General features: G+C 55.5%; 6 protein-coding genes across 6 annotated transcripts; 3 read left to right on the top strand and 3 right to left on the bottom strand.

Annotated features, from left to right (window-relative positions):
* Positions 1-210: 210 nt before the first annotated feature.
* Positions 211-2,402, top strand: VIB1 (heterokaryon incompatibility protein; the record flags this gene model as incomplete). Its single annotated transcript, XM_071059803.1, has 3 exons — positions 211-1,082; positions 1,139-1,510; positions 1,616-2,402. 3 exons carry the CDS (start codon positions 211-213, stop codon positions 2,400-2,402), a joined length of 2,031 nt encoding a protein of 676 aa, XP_070915904.1.
* Positions 2,403-4,288: 1,886 nt separating this feature from the next.
* MFIFM68171_04382 (uncharacterized protein) lies at positions 4,289-5,348 on the top strand (the record flags this gene model as incomplete). The annotated part of the gene is made up of 3 exons (XM_071059802.1): positions 4,289-4,314; positions 4,415-5,027; positions 5,088-5,348. The coding sequence occupies 3 exons, from the start codon at positions 4,289-4,291 to the stop codon at positions 5,346-5,348; spliced, it is 900 nt and encodes a 299-aa protein (XP_070915903.1).
* A 760-nt stretch (positions 5,349-6,108) lies between these two features.
* Positions 6,109-9,770, top strand: FAR11 (Factor arrest protein 11; the record flags this gene model as incomplete). The annotated part of the gene is made up of 6 exons (XM_071059801.1): positions 6,109-7,154; positions 7,216-7,346; positions 7,397-7,485; positions 7,538-8,371; positions 8,423-8,720; positions 8,773-9,770. The coding sequence occupies 6 exons, from the start codon at positions 6,109-6,111 to the stop codon at positions 9,768-9,770; spliced, it is 3,396 nt and encodes a 1,131-aa protein (XP_070915902.1).
* A 1,047-nt stretch (positions 9,771-10,817) lies between these two features.
* Positions 10,818-13,037, bottom strand: MFIFM68171_04380 (G-protein coupled receptors family 1 profile domain-containing protein; the record flags this gene model as incomplete). The annotated part of the gene is made up of 4 exons (XM_071059800.1): positions 10,818-12,020; positions 12,076-12,452; positions 12,506-12,666; positions 12,730-13,037. The coding sequence occupies 4 exons, from the start codon at positions 13,035-13,037 to the stop codon at positions 10,818-10,820; spliced, it is 2,049 nt and encodes a 682-aa protein (XP_070915901.1).
* Positions 13,038-15,868: 2,831 nt separating this feature from the next.
* On the bottom strand, positions 15,869-16,917 carry MFIFM68171_04379 (EXPERA domain-containing protein; the record flags this gene model as incomplete). The annotated part of the gene is made up of 3 exons (XM_071059799.1): positions 15,869-16,071; positions 16,151-16,286; positions 16,438-16,917. The coding sequence occupies 3 exons, from the start codon at positions 16,915-16,917 to the stop codon at positions 15,869-15,871; spliced, it is 819 nt and encodes a 272-aa protein (XP_070915900.1).
* A 610-nt stretch (positions 16,918-17,527) lies between these two features.
* GRG1 (Glucose-repressible protein) lies at positions 17,528-17,800 on the bottom strand (the record flags this gene model as incomplete). The annotated part of the gene is made up of 2 exons (XM_071059798.1): positions 17,528-17,621; positions 17,679-17,800. The coding sequence occupies 2 exons, from the start codon at positions 17,798-17,800 to the stop codon at positions 17,528-17,530; spliced, it is 216 nt and encodes a 71-aa protein (XP_070915899.1).
* Positions 17,801-22,161: the final 4,361 nt, after the last annotated feature.

The following is a 22,161-nucleotide window of genomic DNA, read 5'->3' as shown; positions in this document are numbered from 1 at the left end:
TCTGCACACCATCGCCACTGACCCCCGCCACCAAACAAGAGTCACTTATTTTGCTCGCGGACTTTTGGGTTTCTTGGGACTGTGGAGGGCTTTGCCTCGCTTTTGGCAAAGAAGGACTTTTGAGGAGGGCCCCTCCGGCATTCTGTCTGTATCAGGTCGAGGTTCCTGTGGCGAGACTCTTGACTGTCCCTGGGGGAGAGGCATGTTCCCATGTCAGCCACGGCAACATACACGATGACAGAGCTGAGGGCTGAGACGCAACACGGCAACCTCTGGTCCAACTACGGGAACCCCGTACAGATGGCCGGTCGGTTTAACCCCCAGGACCCCTCGGTAACGGTGCCGCCGCCAGCTCCATCGCATCTTGTCCGGCCCAGGAGTCGCCAACACACCATGGAGTACCATCACCAGTATCAGCAGGGCCGACATGGCCAGGAAGAGAGCGATTCGTACGACAGGTACCCGCATCCCGGCCTAATGAACATCCCCAGCATAAACAGCTTGAAGCGGCCCTACTCGCAAGTAGACCAGGCGCCCTACACCGAAATGGTGCAGGACCTGCGGGAAGACTATAAGCCGGCCAACCATGACCAGAAGCTCCTGTCGTTCAAGAAAGTGGGGGACAAGCACACCATTGTCGACGCAAAGGGCCGGATCCACGAGATGGAAATTGACGCGCAGCTGCACGGCATGTTTTTCCTGTCAGAGTTCCCGTCTGCGACGGGTGACGGCAACGTCCTGAACGCCGAGTTGACATGTTACCGGCGCAACCTCTTCCAAATCAGCGGGAGCCTCTGCTTCCCGCAGATCCCGCTGTCGGTACTGCTCGAGTCGGGAGAGACGAGCCAGATCAAGAATATGGAAGTCAGCATCTCGGCAATCGAGTCTGTCGATGGCCACCCGGTGCGCTTGATTGTGATTCCATGGAAGACACCGCCGCCGAATTCGCCCGAGGTCAACCAGGCGCCCGATCAAGAGCCGCCGACACTACCCCTTATTCCCTGGTCCGAGGAGGAAGAAGAGACCGGGGGAGACCACTATGCCATTTATCCCATCGGGTGGCGGCGTCTGCAATTCAGGATGTAAGTTTGGCCGTATTGTTCACTGGGGGAGATGGTAACTAACCTCGGTACTCCAGAGCGACGGCCAACAATGGGAGGCGGAAAGAGCTTCAACAACACTTTGTGCTGCACCTGAAGCTGCATGGGACACTGGCTAACGGGCAGAAACTTGTTCTTTCGGAGCTAACGACCGCGCCGATTGTGGTGCGAGGGCGGAGTCCGCGAAATTTCCAAGCCAGGAAGGAGATCCCGCTACTAGGCTCGAGTGCGGGTTCTCGAGGGCAGACGTTGGTTGAGACGGGCCACGGGATCGTTGCCCAGGCAGTCATTCTGAACAAGCCTCCGTACGATTCGAGGCCGCGCGTCCCGAGTTTGGACGTGCCCAGATCCGCCTTCACCTTCACTGCTCCGAAGCAAATGCCGCAGAGCCCAATGCAGATGCGATCCAAGTGAGTCAGCCCATCTTCAGCGGTCGGGTCTCTGACCTCGTCGGAACCCAACTGAGGGGACATGGGAGGGCCAGGGGACAGCAGTGGACTAACGGGTCATCGCAGCTCGTATCCAACGACATGGAATCCGTCAAGCCAGGTGTCTATGCCGCACAACCCGGGGTCGGCCACGTACCCGACGACAACAATACCTCCCGAACCCTATCAGAAGATGCCCCTATCCGGAGCGCCGAGCTTCACAGCAGAGCCGCAAGAGATGCCCATCCAACAGACGTCGATGCCATCCGTGCAGCTATCTCTAGTAGCCCAGGACCAACAGCAGCCGCCGATACGCACGCAGTACGCGACCTACGTGCAAGGCACCTCGGCGCCGCCACACCTATCACTCTCGACAACAGCCGACAACTCGCTCAACGTGCCTCGTTACGTGGACAACAACCCACGGCCGTCCAAGAGCCCGCGCCATGCGAGCCACCAGTCGGTAACGAGCTCCATCTCCAACGAGACAGCATCAGGGGAATACCGGTACGGCCCGCCGCCGGTGTATGCCACGAGCGATATCAGCCCGCAGTCACAACATCCGCCGACCCAAGGGGCACCAGCGGCGTATGCCGCCCCTACCCAGGATAACGCGTCAGCACCGCCTTCGGCCACAGCACCGAATGCGCCACCGCCGAGGGATTACTTCCCGTCGTCGCAGTCGTGGACAACCACGGCGGGCGAGCCTCCAGCGCCAAACGTATCGTACACGAACGGTAGTGCTCCAGGCGGCGCTGACAGGCCTTACGCGTTCCCGACCGTCAAGTCCGAGCAGCATCCGCCTCCTCCCGGGCCGCCGCAGCAACAGACGCAGTATGGAAGCGTCGGGCACTACGCCTGGAATGCAGCGTGAGGGGCAAAAGTGCGTTGAGAAAGTGGTTGGGAATTTCCTGCCCATGTTCAGTTTACCAAACCCATCGCCGACGAACTGGAGTCGGCAACGGCAACCTCATAGAGTGAGGACAACCTCTGGGGAAGTTAACCGCCCCACAGCATACCCGGGTTGAATTGCCGATTTTGTACACTAAGAGACCATATGCCGCTTCCCGATCTCGTCCTTCCTTGCCCTATGACACTACCACGACAGCGCCCCCAGAACCCCAGAACCCCACTACACGACGGAGCGTCGATGTCTATCGACAAGGCAGCAGTAACGGCAGCGGCTGGGAACAGAGATAAAAACAACAACACGGAATGGGAACAACGGCACCAACATCGGTACCAGCACCAGAACAACGACGTAGCCTCATTCCGGCCAGGGCGAGCCGAACAGAGGAAGCTGTATTCTGACGAGGGGTCTTGGGTGGCTTGGTTTGGGGTGGTTGTTTGGTTTAGGGTTGGGCCCTCTCAGAGTTGATTGTCTTGCCGATTCCGCATACAGAAAGGTTCGGGAGGAACTGTCTCATTTTATTTCTTGTCTATATCTTGTACTGCGCCCGGAGCATCACCAGCGCACCTCCCTTCACACTACACAGTTACCACTTCAGCACTGGATCGAGCGAGCACGCTGGCAGAGAAGTCGTTTTTTTTTTTTTTTTTTTTTCGGATCGATACCACCACAGTTATTTCCTTTTATGTTACGCTTCTACTCTTGCATCACAACACCACATACCACACAACCACCCGTCCGAGATTTACACCGTCACTACCTACGTTACACTTATGACCTGACTGATTTATGAGGAAATACATGGGGCTTTCTCTTGTCCGGCTCTCTGTCTAATTCCTCTCCTGTACTCTTCAACCGTTTATTCTGGGCAGAGAGGATATAATTCTGGAGGCGCAACTGTTGCGCGGATTATCGATCCGGCGTATCGCGGGGATTGTACGATGCCTAGCTTACACTTCTTACAACGGCACTCGGAAAAGGCGACATGGAGGCTTCATTTGATCGTCCCGTTCTTGCCTGTCTACAAGGTGTGTATTCGATCCTGCACATCAGGGGTCATAAGGAGACGGCGGTCTACTGTTTGGTGTTGCGGCCAACGGATTTGCAAAGACTGAGGGCGAAACGGAAGGAAAAGTACAGCTGTACCTAGCAGCACCTTGACTTAACCACCTGACTGGCAAAGGCCAAATGTTGTATATATGGGGCAGGGAGCGCTCGAGATTTCCTGGCAATTAATTACCGAGTTCGAAGACATAAAAGAGAATTGAGTTGGATGCGAGAATGAGTGTTTGGGCACGGACCGAGGCCAATCATTTCCCTGCCGTTACTCCGAGCCGCGCGGAGCAGACTCCTGAAGACGGCACACTTCTCCGTCCAGTTACGGCTGCAGCCGGCCTCGGACGGAGGAGACCTCCGGGTTTGGAGTGGGGGTTGGGTGGTGTGTGCGGCCAAATTCCCTTGCGCAAAATTTTGAGCGCAAGTCCCTCGCTGGCTCATTCGGCCGTCTGCTCGCCAGCTGCCAGAAAACGTAAACGCTTTCGCCCCGCGACGATCCCCCGCAAGCTTGGATAGACTCGATCCACAAGAACGACCAACCTTTTTTTTTTTTTTTTTTTGGGTTAGCTCTTCAGGTTCGTTGGGCACAGTTAATTCCTGTGTCACTTGATTTACCCTAGGTAGTGGTAAGGTCGCGTTGCAGAGACCCTGCATCGGGACGGGGTCCCCTCGCTCACTGCGCTGCCTTGGGAGATAGTGCTGCTTTTTCTGATTCCGCATGAGCCATCACCCCAACCTCAATTGCAATAAACCATCCCACACTCTATACCAACTGCATCCTACCCCGCTTCGACATGTTCGAGCTCCCCAATGCAAAGCGGTAAGCTTGCCCTTCTGCTCGGCATCTCCTCCCTTTTCTCATGAGTGGGGAAAAAAAAACATTAAAAAAAAAAAAAAACCAAGTACTGACCTTCCCCTAGAGTAAGACGAGAAGACCTCTACTCTTCCTCCGCCTCCTCCGCCAGTTATTCTAGCCGCGACCAAGATGAGCCGGAAACGGACTCGGAAGTCCGCGCAAAACTCAACGCGCGCCTGTCCTCCCTGCTCTCGCTAGACCTCACCACCCCCATCACCCCGTTCACCACCCCTTCTACCGCATATGTAGCTGAAGAAGAAGACGACGACGACGACGGCGAGGACGAGGACGATGACGGCGACCTCGCCGTCGCCGACGCCAACACCCAAGAGGAGAAGGAAGGAGAAGAGGAAGCATTCGCCTTCCGCCTCTTCTCCACCTCGGCGCCCTCCCAAAAAGTCGTGCTCCACCCGGAGGATGACAGCATAGCGGCGGCGGCGGCGGCGGCAGCGGCGCGCGGGGTACCGCCCGTCTCGCAGCGGCCCCTTTCACACTACCTGCGGGGGGACCTCACCCCGTTGGAGAAGGAGCAGTTCCGCCTCGCGGCTGTGAGCGGGGCCGACGTGCTGGCGAGGTCGATGCAGCGGGCGTGGGGGCTGGAGGTGCCGTGGCGGGTCACCTCGGTCAAGATCGTGGTCCGCGGTGGACGGAAGGAACGGGTTGGGAGTGAGGACGGTGTTGGTGGGGAGGGAGATGGGATTAACGAGGATGGGGATGGGGATGGGGCGACGAGAAAGAAAAACAAGAAGAAGCGCCTCGGGAAGAAGAGTAGGATCGTGCTGAGGAAGAGGGAAAAGTTGAAGCGGGAGAAAGAGGAGGAGGCACGAAAGAAGATGATGAGTAAAGAGGAGCATTTGAAGGAGAAGAAGAAGCGGATGAACAGGGAGAGGAAATTGAAGAGGAAGGCAAAGGAGAAGGAGAAGAAGATGGCTGCGAAGGGTGCCGGAGAGGTGGGAGCTCGGCCGGGATCTGACGGAGCGGGTGATGCAGAGGAGTAAGTTGATATAGACTTCTCCCTGAGTCTGTTGATTATGTTAGCGCTGGGTCTTATGGGGTCTATCTGTCGCCCTCTTCGCTCTCTGTCACCCACTCTGCGATTTCCCGCGTACGGAACATGTGTCCGAAGACAGCAGTGCAGACAGCATTGCAAGCGAGAGAGAAGATGGGAGATCCCCCAAGATTGAAGCCAATATATCAATGGTCTTCGGGGAAGTTGTAGAGAGCGACTCCAGCAGTGTGCTTCTCTATAAGGATTTATCATGATGAAAGACGATGAATTGAGGTTTCATAGCGTCATATCAACGCAGAGTATTGCGTTGGATAAGAACTGAATTTTTTTTATTTTTTGTTTTTTTCCCAATTATATACTATTCAGTTTACGGGGTCGACGAGGCTGAGAAGATGTACTGTGGGAGTGAAGAGGTGACGGTTTTAGAGGTTGTGCTACTCATGCTATTCCATTGTTTAGACACCTTACAGCATCACGACAAACTGGGTTCAACTATTCGTGTTCATGCTCAGCCATGCATGCGAAATAGTAGAAATTCTCCATGTAGACTCAAAACGTGTCGTTCGGCTGAGGTATGCGTCAGGGTCTTGTATAACTAACTGACATTGGAGAGCACAGGCCAGGCCCGCCTTGTCAGTGCTGATAAGGGGCTTATCGGTGGCTTTATCAACCCACCACAGCTACTTCCCACGCCAAACTGCTGCTGCCAAAAGCCAAGAGCGGTTGAGCTTCCGCCGCGCCAAGCAAGTATGAACGCGCTCTGGTCATCACGGCCAGCCGACACGCCAGACAGATCGAACCGAGAAGCAACATCCGATCCCGCCGACAACAAGCCCGACGCACCCACGTCCAACCCGCAAACCCACCCCCCAAAGCGCCCGCAGCTCCAGCGGAACCAGCAGCCCCAAGCCCCGTCCCTGGCCGTCCTCCCCGTCCCGGCAGCACCTCCGATGATCCCGTCCTCTCTCCCGGTCACGGGTAACAGCAATAGCAACGACAGCAATAACAACAACAATAATAACGGCAATAACAACAACCACAATGATAATAATACCAGCGGTAACAATACCGCGCCCGGCAACCCGCCACCCTCCTCCCCATCCCAAGGCCCCGGACCTCAACAAGTCCACCACCACCACCACCACCAACAACAACAACAACAACAACAACAGCAGCAGCAGCAGCAGCAACAACAACAACAACAACATCAACAACAACAACAACCACCACCACCCCCCGACTCGTCACTCTCCCTCGCCCAACTCCGCCGCATCGTAGCCGAGTTCCCCCGCACCGAGCCCATCGCCTACGACTACGTCTACGCCGACACGGACTCGCTCGCCGAGGAGATCGACGAGTGGTTCATGTACAACTTCTGGCAGTGGGTCCGCCTCAACGCCGCGAACCGCGCGTTCTACTCGGCCTGGGGCAGGCTCTCGCTGGCCCCCGCCGCAACCGGCACGTCCGCGCCTGACGCGAGCCCCGTGCCGCGCGGGTGGGACGAGGTGGACGATGCCTGCCGGCGGCGGTTCGTCGAGGGGACTCTGCTGGAGGCGGTCAAGAGCGGGGATAAGATTGCCCGGGCCGAGGCGGTCGGGGCGCTGGTGTATTTGGTTTTGGGCCGGTGGACGGAGACGGTCAAGGGGGCCGGGACCGGTGTGTTGGAGGGGAAGGTGAGGAGTGCGGCTACCGCCGCGCAGTTGGAGGCTATGAAGGAAGGGGTGAGGCTGCTTGGGGCCTGTAGCGGGGTTGGAGTCGTTTGGGAGGCTTTGAGGGGTTGTTTTGAGTTGTTTTGGTGGGTGTGGGCTTTTGTCTTGTTTGGGAAGAGTTTGGTTTGAACGCTAACCCGGTTGCAGGGCCGACGAGCTGCCGCAGAACGTGCAGACGGCGGTTGAGGAGTTGATTCATCTGATGACGATCATGTATATGGCCATTCAGGAGGCGCTGGACGACCCCGAAGGGATGGCCGAGGTTCGGGAAAAGCTGCGTAAGGAGAGACCTAGCTTTGGTTTGTTGCACCCCGCTAACCTATGGCAGTCGCTCTCAACCCGGGCTTGGTGTGCTTTATGCTTCACGTAACGGCAAAGCTGCGGTGGGATGAGACGGGAGTCCTTCCGCAGCCTCAGGTATGATCCCCCACAACTCCTAGAGAAATGACACGGGATGCTGACCGTCTAGATTTTCCTCCTCTTCTGGAAATCCATCTTGCTCGTCTTCGGCGGGTCCAAGGAGATAGCCGAGACCAAGGCTGCCACAAGCGAGACGGAAGGCGAGGAAATCAAGGAGACCATCACTGCCTCTCCGCTAGATTACCACGTGTTCCGGCAAGAGATCACCTCAAAATACCCAGCCTACATACCGCCTCAACCATTGATACCCTTGGAAGCAGAACAGACCTCCCTGCTTCCCCAACTTCCTAACCACCCGACAAGGAACAACGGCTCCAATGGCATCCTCCCCGGCCCTCCTGGCCAAGGCGGCGGCGCCTCGATTCTCCACCAACCCGTGCACATCGCAACTCCCGCACCGTCGCCACCCCCGAGTCCGGGGCCCGGAGGTAAAGGCGGCAAGAAGCAAAACTACCAGACAAACCAGAACTTCCCCTTCATGTACCCACCCCTCGACGCCACTAGCAACAGTGCCGGTGGCAAGGGAGGGGCAGGGCTTCAGGATCTGCTGGTCGGCAGGAAATGGGAGGGCAGCGACGTCCCTGCGTCCATCCTCGAGGCCGGCGAGCTCTTCTCCAAGAGGGTACGGATGACGCGCGCTACCCGTCAGCTGTGGCGCGAGCGTGAGGAGTTCCTCAAGTTCGACCGGGGCTGGGATGGTGCTGATGAGGACATCATCGACGAGCTAGACCTATCGTCGCTAACGCTCGAAGAAAAGGAGGAGTTAGGCCTGGCTAAGCCTGCGAGTGAATCGAGGAGACCATCTGCGCCGGAAGTGGACTACGGCCCTCGGGGGGTGGATCAACGAACTAAACAGCGGCTAGATGCTATCGAGGAATTCTACGTAAGCCTAACTACTGAGCCCCGCATGATTCTCTGCTGACCCTTGAGACAGAAAGAGGCCCTGCCACACCTCCAATCCCTGGTTATCGTGCTGCTGAAGCAGATCGTGGCCATAGCTACTAACTTGGTCTCGCCTGCGACTGCTAACGGCCCGCAAGGTAACGGTCCACCCAGCGCACGCCCGAACGGCGGTCAGGGTCAGAATGCACCGAACGGCATTAATGGCGCCCCGAAGGGGGACCCTTCTTCCCCCCTGGACGCAGATGTGGACGAGTTGCGAAGCAGGGAGATCACCGCTAAAGCGGTTACTGGCATCATGATTCTCCTGTTAAGATGGCTCAAGCTTTCTCGTAAGTTGGTCTTCGTTCCATTCCCAGCCATGTGACTGACAAACGCCATTAGATGTTCTCAAATTTGAATACATGACCCAGCTCCTCCTGGATTCTAACTACATCCCGTTGGCGCTTAAGCTGTTTGCCCTGCATGATATCCAGCAAGTCGTCGAGAGCAAAGCGGACCGGCTCGAGCACAGTTTCTTTTATTTCTGCGGCTCCCGAGCCGGCGTCATCCCGCACCCCAACATTCCCAATCCAACCTCCACAGAATTCGAAGAAGACGGCAGCGAGGACGACGCCGCCCCGCCGCCCATCAGACGTCGACGCTCACCCCTGGCCACAGCAGACCCCGCCGACAATAACAATAACAACATCTCCCCCGACAACGCCGGCCCCCCGGCCTCCGACCACCAATCATCCTCCTCACCACCACCACCCCGCCCCGAAGTCGACGAGCTAGGCTACCCAGTCAACCCCCTTCCCGCAGAACCCATCACCGACTTCTCGCGCCGCAACTTCTTCTCCCTCATCAACTACCTGCGCGTCATGCAAAAGATCTGCAAGCACAAGGCCCACCGCAACCTGCTGCTGGTGCAGTACAAGTCGTCCAACATCCTCCGCAAGGCACTTAAGGTGCCCCAGCAGGAGCTCCGCCTCTACACCCTGAAGCTCTTCAAGAACCAGGTCCCCTACTGCGGTCGCAAGTGGCGCCAGTCCAACATGCGCGTCATCACCGCCGTCTACCTCCACTGCCGGCCCGAGCTCAGGGACGAGTGGCTCGCCGGCAGCGACATCGACGCCGAGGTCGAGGAGGCCCTGCCCCTCGAGCAGGCGTTGCGCAGCCTCACCCACTGGTTCAACCTGCGCCGATACCCGGACAAGGTCGCCGGCGAGGTCAGGGAGGCCATGAAGGAGGAGCAGGACTTTTTCGTGCGCGAGCTGGAGAAGGCTGAGCTCTTGGGTTGGATGGCGGGCGGGGACATGATGATGATGGGGGACGGCGCTGGCGAGGAGGGGAGGCCGGGGGAGTGGGAGCATGAGGCGGGAGGTGGAGCTTGGGGTTAATTTTGATTGACCGATTCATGGTGATGGCGATGTGGGTGACGGTTTCGTGTTAAGTATATCTTGAAGGAATAGCCATGGGTGCGTTGTATTTACATATAATTATAAAGGTTGAAGAGGAGGGGTTGTGGCAGTCACTGCTTCCATTGCCGGAGCATACTCTCATTGATTGACTTCATTGGTCAGGGAGATGGCATAGGTGCATGGATGGAAAAAAAGAAAAAGAAAAAAGAAGGGGGGGTTGCCAGGATGTTTCATGAGTCAATCGTGTGGTGATGAGCGGATAATGAGACGATTAGCGAAGAAGCGGATAGGATATCAATTTTATTGCCTTCATATCTCATCATCTGTTTCTTGTCATATCCTCTTCTTCCAGTCCCTCTTCAGAGCGAGTGTGCTAACTGCCCATCACCGCCCTCTACGTTACTTGCAGACATAGAGGGCCCGTCATATGCCGCCGTTTGCTACCGAGTCCTGCGTTTTGCTTGCTTCCTCCTTTTCTCCCCATGACGAGGCCCACGGGAGTACAGTGTTCGGGAAATCGCATACCACAGTGCTAGCCAGGTAAAGCGACGGTGAGTATGAACGTGACAAACTCCTCGGTAAAAACGCTCGACCCATGGACTTGCAATGAGTGAGTTTCACCCTCTGGACGCCGTCATGATGCAAATGAAAAGAAAAAAAGAGAGAGAAAACGCCTCTCCGCCCATAAAAGAAGGACGACAACGTGAAGAAATGAAAGAATGAACCTCCTCTTGTGGAAAGATGAATATTCCAAGACCTCAACAACTCCCTGACCTGAGAAAGAAGGAAAAGAAAAATAAAGAACAAGAAAAAAAAAAAAAAAGAAAAGAAAAGAACGGAGAATTAATCCCATGGCTATGGTGTAATGTATCTGTACGCTTGGTACTGGCAACGGGGTATTGTAATGTCAGCCGTGCCGTGCGGCCTTTCTATCGAATCGAATCGTCCCCAATCCGTCCGTCCGTCCCAACACCGGAAAATGCTTTCACACAAGATCGCACTGTTTAGTTCGGCCATCGACCAAGTTTATATCCAGTCACCCTTGGCGTCTGTCGGCCGGGGTGTTATTTCCCCTGTCGCCCGGCGCGGGGGTGGAGCGACCGGCGGACTCCGGGGGCTAGCGCCATTGGCGGACTTGGACATGGGCGTTGTGAAGCCGACCCCTTTTGGACTGGGTAGCTTGACCTTGGTTGGGCTTTCAGGAGTGTAAACGGTAGGACCCAATGTGATCTCTTCCGTTCCCTGCTCTGCCGTGTCTGGGGCAGGCCGGCTGTTTGCCTTCGGAACGGGCGGTAGCGTCTTCATCCGCGCATCCTTCACCGGGTCTCTCTGCAGGCTCTCATCGATCGCTTCCGGAGGCAGTGGTGGAGTGGTGGCACTGCCGTCCAAGGCGACCCGCTTGTGGCTCGCCATCTCTAATTCCTTTAGAACGTTTGGACAATCTAGGCTGTGTACTTCGTGGTCGTTGGTCACGACCTTGTGCTGAACCACGGGCGGCATGTCATCCACTGAGGAAAGCCGTAGCCCGATTTGGACGGTAGCTGAGGACACGAGGGACGAGTCTCTTCGGTGCCGCATGTTCGCGAGGTTGCCCATCGACGGGGGCGGCTTTAGGGCGTCGGCAGGCGAATAAGTAGTCGCGGGCAGGAGAGTAAATGAGGATTTTGCGGCAGGGGTGCTGTTTGGGAATAAAGAATAAGAACGTTTGCGCATGTGGCCAACCACAGATGATGCGGGTAGGATCCGTGCGGGCTCTGGCGCCTTGGGCATAAGGGCGGTCGCCGCGACGGAAAAGAGTGTGTTTGAGCGGAGCGAACCGGGACTCCGTCTGCCGTATGTAGTGGACGCCGCGCGCAAGCTCTTGCCGTCGAGTGCTTCCTCCTCTTTCTCGTTGCTTATCAGGCTCGTGTCGCTGTCCATTCGACGTAGGCTCCGCGAATCCGCCGCGGTGCGCATTATGCGGCTGTCAAAGTCATCATCGTCATTGCCGTCGTTTGATTCGTCACGTGTAATCTTGTACCTTGCCCTCCGGTTCTCGTATTCTCCAACTTTATCCCTAGGGCCAATAGTAGAGAGTGTGTTCGACTTGAGGAATAAATAAAGCCCACCGGTCATCAGCCCAGATACATTTGCGACTACTGAGGCGACCATAGACAGTGTGAGAGCGTTGGACCTCATTCCTCGTCGGTCCATGAAAGCCACGGAAAAGAAGAAGGGAATCATGAAGCCCTGCTGAACAGTAAGCAACCAGGCCTAGCTTTTGCACCGGGGGGGGACGACATACGGTGGATATGACTGCAAGGGCCAGATAATAGACCATCTTAGAGGCTGCCACCCGGGAGGTGACCTCAATTTTGATACTGCGGTGCAGTTTGACGAAAATGATGATGGTGCAGACGAGAACGATGACGGCAATGGCAACAAGAAGGGCGAAGCACAGCAGCGCATAGTGCGAGACGAACCAGAAGAGGGATGTCAAGCAAAAGTCCCTAGCCCGGTCGAAAGCGGCAACGAGAAAATTGACGAGAATCAACACGCCAACGATGGCCAGGCAGACTGACACGTTGTATCTCCCCCTCGGCGCGAATGGCTGTTTCCGAAGTGCTCTGATGGCGATCTCGACTCCGAACACGAGCTGAATGTAGGGTGCGATAAACACGGCTGCCGTCTGCGTCAGCGGGCATACTGGGCCACCCAAGTTCCAATCTGCTTACCAGGGAGCATCAGCTGGGATACGATGGTGCAACCTCGGCCGAAAAAGTTGTCGAGGCCGGTAGACTGGGCTCCGGCAAACGTAATGCTCTGAACAAAGATGCCTATCGATAATACCAGCGGGTAGATCTCGCCTTCGGGCACGGAGAGGAAACCAGTACGCCTAAACGAGGGTGAGTGACCGCCCCTTCCGGAAGAACAGACGTAACCGGCGTCGACATCGTACCTGGTTCTGTTATTCCTCCTATTTCGCCTCCCTCTGAAGTAGGAATCGCACAAAATGCCTAGCGCAGTGGCAAAAGCGGCTATGATGTTGAAGCAGGCTAGGATAAGGGTCGAGGTCCTGATAGATCTGGCGGCCGAGAATCTCAAGTCGTTAAGAAACATCTGCTGCGTGGCTGTCCGGTTAGTGGCCGACTGGAAGAACCCGTTCCTCGACTTGTTGTTGAAGCCGCCCAACGGCATCCACCTCGTGTCGTCGTCCCGCGACTCCAACCACCCGACGCCCCCATTGACTCCCACAAACGGCGACATTGGGCGATCTCGGTAGTGAACAGCCGCGTGGCTGGCGAAGGCGTTGATGCCGTAGCAGCGCCGTCGGACTCGTCTGTCGTCAAGTCATCTAATCCACCTCGTCGATTTCGCAACTAGGTCGTCGGCCGATGTGAGAGGGGAGGAAGGAAGAGAATGTGACGTGCAGACGGAAGAGACGAAGAGTGTAATGGCATCCCATGGAGCTCAGCCCGCTAGGCAGGGGTAGCCACACCTCGAGTGCAACCACGGACCGGACGAAACAGTGCCTGAGCGACCCAGCACTTGCTGCCCGTCTTTGACTGGGAATAGAAACAAGGACCAGGGGGGATGAATGGACGAATCGAAGCAGGCCGTGCCGGCGCGGAAGACGGCACGCAAGCACAACCCAGGCTTGTTGGGGGAGGGGGGGGGGGGGTTTTCCAGAAGCAGCTTGATGCTGGCACCGGCGTGGGTGCATGAAGGCAGAGGCAAAGCGCCCTCTGAAGTCCCGGTCGGTTCCCAGAGACGGTGGGATGGAATGGCTCCCGCGCGGACAGAGCAGAGCCGGTCAGGGGTCCTCTCCCTCACCTGGGGAACTTCGAGGCGGGGGAAATCGCCTAGAGAGGATCAAGTCAAGTACAGGTCCTGGAGAGCCGAGTCGTGATGCTTCTGGTCCATCAGGCCACATTCCAGCATTCTCAGCTCGAATACGTCGTCTCCCTGGCAAAGCGGTGGATGCGGTGGCCCTGGGGACAATCGACAATGGTCATGACCATGACCACGGGCCACAACCACGACCACGACCACGACCACATCCCGTCAGGCACACGCGAGTGCCAAGGCGGGAAATGGAGGTGCGAAAGGCGGTCGTTTGGCCAACATTGGACCGCACTGCCAACGCTGGGTCATGCTGAGCTTGTGGCGCACTGGCAGGGTTCAATGGAAAGACATCGATCCGGCGCCAGGTTGAAGCTGACCGAGGGGCAAGGCATAGTCTGCAGCGCGGGGTTGAAGCAGTTTTGTGACAACCCCAGGTTTCGCTTTTGCTTGCCAAGCTCCCCTGTCAAGTCGGAATTGTCGTGCAGAACCCGCATGCTGGCCCGAGCTCCATGCCGGACCCCTTGTCCGAGAGGCCCACGCTCCCTGCGGTGCAACAAGTAGCAGGGTAGCCCTGGTCGATGATCAAACAACGAGCCATTCTCGCACTTCACACTTCACCTCAACATCCCCCAAGGTGGTTGGCAGACAGAGCTCCAAGGCAGAATGGCGTCGACGCAAATCTTTTTTGGGCACATAAGAGCCTATCTTGGGGGTCTCTTGCATCTTTGCTTGATGATCGCCACAGTCGAGCCAGGCTATTTTCTCTGAAGACGTGCACATATAGCCGCTCCCTGACGGCACTTTCACTCACTGCACACAGACCCAAAGACGGCATCATACCGTCTCGCCCACTCATGCGCTTTCTCAAGCGGCGAATTATCCAGAATTTTGTAAGCAGGCAACTGACCCAGAGGAGGCGCAAGAGCATCTCCAACGCATCATGTTGCCAGACCCATTCACACCTCTGATTAGTTCGGTGCTACGTCTCCACAAGATGATGCCTGGCTCCTTCTTACATCCATGGCCTGCCAGTCGCACAAGAAATATCAGACCCGTCATGGTCCGCAAGATACCCTTGTGCCTCCCACTGTCCCTCCTCGCCAGGCTATTGGCTCTCACTCAGATCCATCCATCCGTCTAGAATGCCCACCAAGGTTCTTCTTGCCAGCCCAGCCCCTCCTTCTGAGGCAGGGCCTTGTATCAAGCTCCCGGAAACCCCACATCCCAGGGCTCGGCCGGCAAGGGGGCTAAGCTCGCTCATGGAGTCGGGCCCCATTAGGATCTCAACTCGATGTCCATACTTAACTTTGATAACGGGAGCTGTGCAAATCGTTGCGGGGTAAAAGGCAGGGTTAGATTCTCTTAGACGATTTTCCAGATGTGTGCTTGTGGGTTGCTTGAGTGGAAACTCGATGTCAAGATAAATCTTTGATGAGACTCACATGGGAGACGCCGGCTAGGACTCCCGCTCCTGACAAGAGAAATCGCCGAAGCTCGGAAAATATGATGTTGGTGCGCACTAACGTAGTCCTGACAGCGGTTCGGCACCGCCGACAGTCCAGGCTAGCACCCCTAGCATGTTGCCCAGGCCACATGAGGCTAACAAGCCCAGAAGCAGGAGGCCTTCCCAGTGCCCAGGACGGAAGAGTCCAAGCTTCGTAACTAAGTGGCCTGGGAGTTAACCGTTCCGAAATGACAAGGAACGTAATATGGAGGGATGCCCAGGATCCAGACCACGGGCTGCCGTTGCTCTGCCGTCGAGCCACTCCATGCGTGGTGGACAGGCTTAGTCGTCCGCCTAAAGTGATATATTGGTCTGTGGCTGATGCCCGTGTGGTCAATTGTGGGCGCAGAAACCTCGGGGTAAAACGACATACTCTGCATGATTTGACTAGATCTCACTGCTGAGAGCGGAGAATTGGCTGCACCTACATACTGGATGGCAAGAATGCATTCCCAGCTCCACCCTGGATACAAAGGGGGTACTGGTGGGAAGAGCACATCCATCAAATCTTCATTGATTTTGTTGATATGTATCCTATATCAGGTAGATTATCTATTATATCGATTTGCTATGTCATAAGTCCATTTATTATCAAGTGTGGACATAACAAGAGTTGCGGGAGAACCAACGAGGCGGGTGGGGATCAGAGTCGGAATCTCTTGCCATTATGATCAACGTAGGTTGTTCGGCCGGGAAGTAACCTTCTCACTGCACACAAGGTGACAGAAGGACAAACACCCCCTTTCTCTCATTTAGCCTTCTTCTCCCCCAACGCCGTGGCCCGCGCCTTGAACGCATCATAAATGTCGTCCGCGGCGACATAAATCGCATAGAGCGGGATTACAACCCACAGCCCGTTGAAGAAGATCAAAAAGACCCACTTGTACATGAAGTTGCTCGTGTCGAGGTTGACATTGCCCGTCAGCCACTCGGGCATGAAGGTCATGTAGCCTGTTGCATCACGTTAGCCCAACGCTTCCGAAGCTTTACCGCAACGGCCACTCTGGACTCGCGAATTAAGAGAACCCACCTCCGTAAATCTCCGCCGTCGCCAAAATAATCATGACCAGGTTCGCCCTCGGGCTCTTCCTCGCAATGTCATAGCAGGCAAGGACGGCCATGGACCCCGCAAACAGCACCGTGATGAGCTCAATGCTGAGCACAGTCTATGAAATGACCCCCCCCCCCCCCCGTGTTAGCATCACCTAGGACAAGATCCTCAACCCACCCATAAACAACAGTTTACTAAAAAAAAAAAAAAAAAAAAAAAAAAAAAAAAAAATTGAGAGGGGAGGTGAGGTGAGGAATGAAACATACCAGATCCACCCCAGCCCACCTGACATCCGCCCTCGCGTACACCATCCACAGCCTCGCCAACGGATTGGCCCCTCCAGCCTGGGAGCCATGCACCACCGCCTCCGTCGCCGCAGCAGCAGCCGCAGCCTTCCCTCCCCGCCCCAAGAAATTCCCCGGATCCGGCCAGTATCCTCCCAGCGACCCCAACAACCCGGGCTGACCGCCCTCCACGGCAGCAGCAGCCAGCACGTCGGCGACGGGCGCAGACGTGAACAGGCAGTGGTAGACAAAACTGCCCTCGAGGATGAAGTGGATCAGGGCGTCGAAGGCGTGCCAGACGAACAGCGCGCGCAGGCGGGGCGGGGTCGAGGTCGGGTCGAGCACGCGGCGCGAGAGGGCCAGCGCGGCGAGGAGGATGGCCACGGTCGAGGCGAGCGAGGCGAGGGTTGTCGGGTCGCGGGCGAGGGCGGCGAACGAGGTTGGCGGCGGAGCGGTCGCCATCATGTGCTTTTCTCTCTTTTTTTGGGGGGGTTCTCGAGGGCCTGACTTGGGTTGAATTTGGGCGTTGATAGTGGGATGGGATGTTTGTTCTGGTTGGGGTTAGGGGACATTTGCTTGAGGCTGAATATGAATGGCTGATCGGCGAGGGTGATGCCAAGATGGACCCCGGTCGGGGAGAGCGTGGTGATGTGGGCCGTGCGCTTGGGTGGGTGGATGTTCCACCCCTGGCATTAACTTAATTATTGGTACATTTATTAAGAATCAACACGACGACAAGCGGCATTCGGGAAGTGACCCGAATGAAAGCAAGCGATTTCACTATAGAGTCACAATATCAATGGCAGACAACATGACAAGAATGGAGGTGGATTTATCTAGCTATGCGGAGCCAGTTGGCTCGGGTATTGTGCTTGATCCTCCCTTCTCCCAGAAAAACTGAGCAAATAATAATACATCCCAGAAGTGAGAGAAAAAAGAGGAAACAAATCCATCCATCCTCTCTCCTCAGCAACGCCTCTCCGAAAGCCAGGTCATAATGAGATCCCGCCGTGCATTATCGGTAATCATCACGATGGGCGGCAAGCGGAAAGAAGGTCGTATCGGTCGTTGCTCAGTGGGTGGCAGCCTGCTTGTTGGCCTCAGCCGAAGCGTCGTGCTTCTTCTCCTTGCTCTTGTCCGAGATGGCGTCGCCAGTGGCCTGGAGGCTGCAGTGGGAGTCAGCATGAGCCGGTCATGAAAAGGGAGAACCGAGAGAGGCTTACCGGGTGCCGATACCAGCGTTGTTGTCCTTGGCGACTTCCTTGTTGGCTTCCTTGGAGGCACCGTGGGAGGCACCCTGGAGCTTGTCAGAGACGTAGTTGCCGGCGTTCTTGATGGTGTCCATGATGGTTGATGGGGTTGTTGGAAGTTGTTTGTGAAGTGTTGTTGTGAAGATTGGTTGCTTTGTAAGATTGTTGTATTGGTGGTGATGATGAAAGAGAGAGGATCTGGACTGTGGGAGGAGGGGCAATATATAGACGATCCATCCCCCTCCGACAGCAGCGACACAAGGGAACTGTTGCGTGCTGCGACTACGTCATAGATGGTGCTTCATCCCACGAACCCACAACGGCTCAGGTGGCAGGTGATGCCTCAACATGGCGGGATATTGGACAATAGCGGGGTTGCTGGGAAGGGGTCAAACGAACCGCTCTTGCACCAAGCGCTTTCAAGAATCCGTATGACGTCAAGCCGAGTTACCATATGGAGTAGTTGCAAGGCGGCTGAAACGTGCAAGTGCGAGGCTTTGCTGCGGATGGGACCGTCCCGACAGTTGGACCTCGGTGGTATCGACAGCTCTCGGCGGTGATAACAAGCATTTCGCTTCCGTGCACATCGTAGCATCGAAACACTCAATTGCGCTATCATGTGCCTGGCGATATCTCACATGTTACTGCCACCTCCCGTGGGCCTGCATTTCCGACAATGGACGCTGTTCTTCCAGAAAACATGACGTTCCCACTGTGGGTCTGTAATCGGGCGAAGCTTCTGACCCTGACTTAAAACCCCGCCAATGACGCAATGGATCCTCTCGTCTCCAACCACTGGCTCTCATTGGATATCGATACATGCTTGCGTGCAGCATGACGACATTGGCTAAAGCGCGTCTTTGGTACCAATGCGGAAGCATCGTTCGGAAGGGTACGTATCTGCAGGACAAACTTGGCCGACCTCAGCGGGCTGTTGACGACTCAATTGGACTTTTGCGGCCGATCACTGGCCCAATGCGGGAAGTATCAAGCGCTACTGGCAGCCACACCGCAGCCCTATACCATTGTGGCGGTACTGGGCTGTCTGGCTGAACGCATGATGTAATAGGCTCAATATCACACTGAACAACCATGGCGGAGCAAGGCACGTCATTGGGAGTGACAGCAGAGCAAAATCAACAATCGTCAAAGCCGCAGAATGTCGCCTGTAATCCTGGCACACGGCTGTCACATGGCAATCGTCCTGGGCCGGTACATGACGACGATAACCGGATGTGGCTTTACGTTCTGGTCCAAGGCCTCTCTTGAAGCCTGGCGACTGCGACGCTTCCGGCTTGCAACGGCTCCGTCAGGGCAAGTGGACCGCCCCCGGTCCACGGGCATCGACTTCTGCATAGAACTCGGTTCCTGCATTGTTACTCCCGGCTTGGAGCGAGGGGCGCCGACCAAGACTCGGTCCAGACCTCATGGCAGGCGCAATCACTAACTCAGCGGTTAGCAAGGCAATGACACATGAGTCTAGAACGAGTCCCGGATGGTCCGGGGAGGCCACCACGTTGACGTGTCAGCAGGGATCGGTAGCTTGTGTAAACATAAACAATGATGTCGCCCAAGCGAGAGATCATCCATGAACTTTTCAGGGCATTATCCATTTAAACCGGATACGGTTTTCTCGAAAAAATAATACTGCATATACAGAATGATCAATGAATGGTGGTGTTGGGTTAGGCACTTGCAAGCCAACCATCAAAGTGCGTAGAAATTCAAGAACTCGGGGTTAAATTTTGTCGGACGTACAAAAGCATTGTACACCGAGGTGCCATTAAGTCGTAACATCGACGAGATTCCTTATTTAATACCCAGAAGGCCAAAATCTTTCCCTCCAGGGAAATGGCCGGCTAACCACCCGAATAAGATAGTAGGGCAGTTCATGGCAAAACATCACGCCCGCTGCTAAACCTAATGCGCCTAAATCCCCAAAGCCACCGAGAGAAGAAACGCTTCGCAAGACGGGTTGGGAAGTATAATGCAAGGCCGCTAGTTAACTTACTCATGCGTAAAGCTGCCCAATCGGCAAAGAGTCGTTCTGGCACTTGTAGCCGCAGGGGCACTGCAGTACACCAACAGTTAGAATCTAAGCTACCAGAGCCCAGAACGCTGGACCAACAAGAATCGTCAGCTTACGACAGAGTGTTAGGCGCCTCCCGTGACGGTCTTCTTGCAACGGCGGCTCGCTTGACCGTGTTCTTTTTTGCCGCAGATGCTGAATCGGGTGTCAGAGAAGAGCAATGCATTTATTGGGCGGGGAGGCCAAGGTGATACCTGGCTATCGTACCATGTGGTATCGAATTTGCTACCGAATCTACACAAGCTTGAGCTGCTCTATTGAGAAGGTCCGTACCTAAGGCAAGCGGCCTCCATTAGAGTTTGAGGAAGCGGTATATAAGGAAGCTACTGGGTTTATCGGACGAACCTCACGCCGTACTTGCCGGTTGTACCGACCTCCGTCGAATGGTTAGTTAAGAGTTTTGATGGGTATTGCTATGGGGGGTAGAGCAGTTACTCCTCGTTCACTTCGATATGTCAACCACCTGATTGTTAGCGTGGCTTACACTGTCCCGGACTCGAGACGTAGTCGAGGTGTCTGGCGGAGGGTGCTGGCAACGGCGACTCCCATCTCATCCACAGCCTTTACAGCTGCCGGGTTGAACTTGGACACCCACCGGAACGGGCAAGGCACTTCGAGCTTAGGGCTCGATAACAAACCTTCAGAATTGAAAGCATAGCTACATACCCTAATCAATTTCCACAGTATCGCCTCGAGGCGCCAGAATCCGATATTGTGCACAAAACAAACCTACAAACGGTACTGTACCATGGCCAGAATATCTCTTTTCCTCTTCCGGGTTCATAGAGAAGACATATTCACAATTGAGGTGGAAACGGCGCAGAATCCGCTCTCGGCCGACAGATCGCAGAGCCCTAGAGTGAGATGGGGCAAGCATCTGCGGTATTTGGCCTCTTTACTTTGGCCATTCGCATGGCACAAGCCACCACCACCGTCTACCAACCCGCAACCATGGTTGCGCGATCCTAGGCCCCTCCGCCTGGTTCTTCCGCCTAAGACGAGGAAATAGTTCGTTAATTCGTTGACCTAAGCCGATTCACCAAATCGAACCCAGGGTATAAGATTAAGTTTGAAGGCAATACGTTCGAGCTTGAAGGGATGGTGCGTCTAGTGCAGACCGATACTTTGTCTTTGCCGAAGGGTGGACGATTCGGATTGCTGGGAGCACAGGCAGGGGCCTTACCATGACAAGGTAATGGGAGTAGACCCGCCAGCAAATCTCAATTGGGCTTCGTCCTCCTCGTCAGAGCTCTATCTAGGGTCTTCGAGGCCTGCTTCGCTCAAATGCCGAGACCATCAACAATTTACTGGGAGCCGTTGACGATGGCGAAGCAGGGACCGCATGGTGGACGCATGGCCGACACACCGTCTCTGATCTATAAGTCTAGAACCCCTCGGATCCTGTCCCCTGGGCGGGTGGCCCCGGGCGGAACAGATCCTGGAGTCTGGATCACCGTTAGCCAAACGGATTTGCTGTGATGCATGAAAGATGCCCGCCTTCTCCGTAGCACATCGGGAATAAGCAGGTTAATTACTTTGCTCATATTGACATATCTCAATATGATAAGTTTAGCCAGCCACATCTACCCCTGGTTCTACTCTAGAGAGACCCCATTTCGCGCAGGTTATTATCATAAATACGCACTTGACGCTGGCCGGCTCAACCGGGTAGTTATGGTGTCCCATGAAAGTTAGACATATTTTGCTCGTCAATAGCCTTGCCAAACAAGGTTTGCTCCTTTCTACTAGTCAATCCCAACCGAACGATGCTTTAGGCAAGCCATGGATGTAGTTACATGTATTGTCGGCGCAGCGCTCTTACTTGATATCAGTCCCCTCTCACACATCTAGCTTTGAGTTGGCAGGGCAAAAGTAACTTTAATTAATTAGGTACTGATTCTTTTCAATATCTGCTCACGTTCATTTCCAACGTACAATCATTTCTCTCCTTTGGTGATGCGGCAGCTTTCCGGGTACTCCCGGGCCAAGGTGCCTTGTTAGTCGCTCTGGCATCGACATGGCTTGCCGTTGCGACACCTCTCAACTGCTCCAGCGGCCAGAGTGACGATATTAGCTATAGCATGGCAGTGGGCTCCTATGACACTATTTGCCATGTCGATTATGTCGACGGCAACATCGCTGCCCAGAGTGGCCTCACCACCTTCGAGGATTTTATTGAGTTGTGCGATGTCATCGCTGACTACCTCGACGCCTCATACGGCCCCGTCGGCGGCAATTGTTGGATGGAGAGCAGCGTGAGAACACCAGTAGGAAAAGGACGCGTCTGGACCGCTCCAAGCCGGATCAGCCCTGCCGATAAGGAGGTAACATGTATTGGCGACCGCTCTAATGGTATGCTTTATGATG

The sequence above is a fragment of the Madurella fahalii genome (genome assembly GCF_045866475.1).
Source record: "Madurella fahalii IFM 68171 DNA, scaffold_2, whole genome shotgun sequence".
Classification (NCBI taxonomy): domain Eukaryota; kingdom Fungi; phylum Ascomycota; class Sordariomycetes; order Sordariales; genus Madurella; species Madurella fahalii.
The sequence above is the reverse complement of the archived record's forward strand: the minus strand, read 5'-3'. Positions and strand labels throughout refer to the sequence as shown.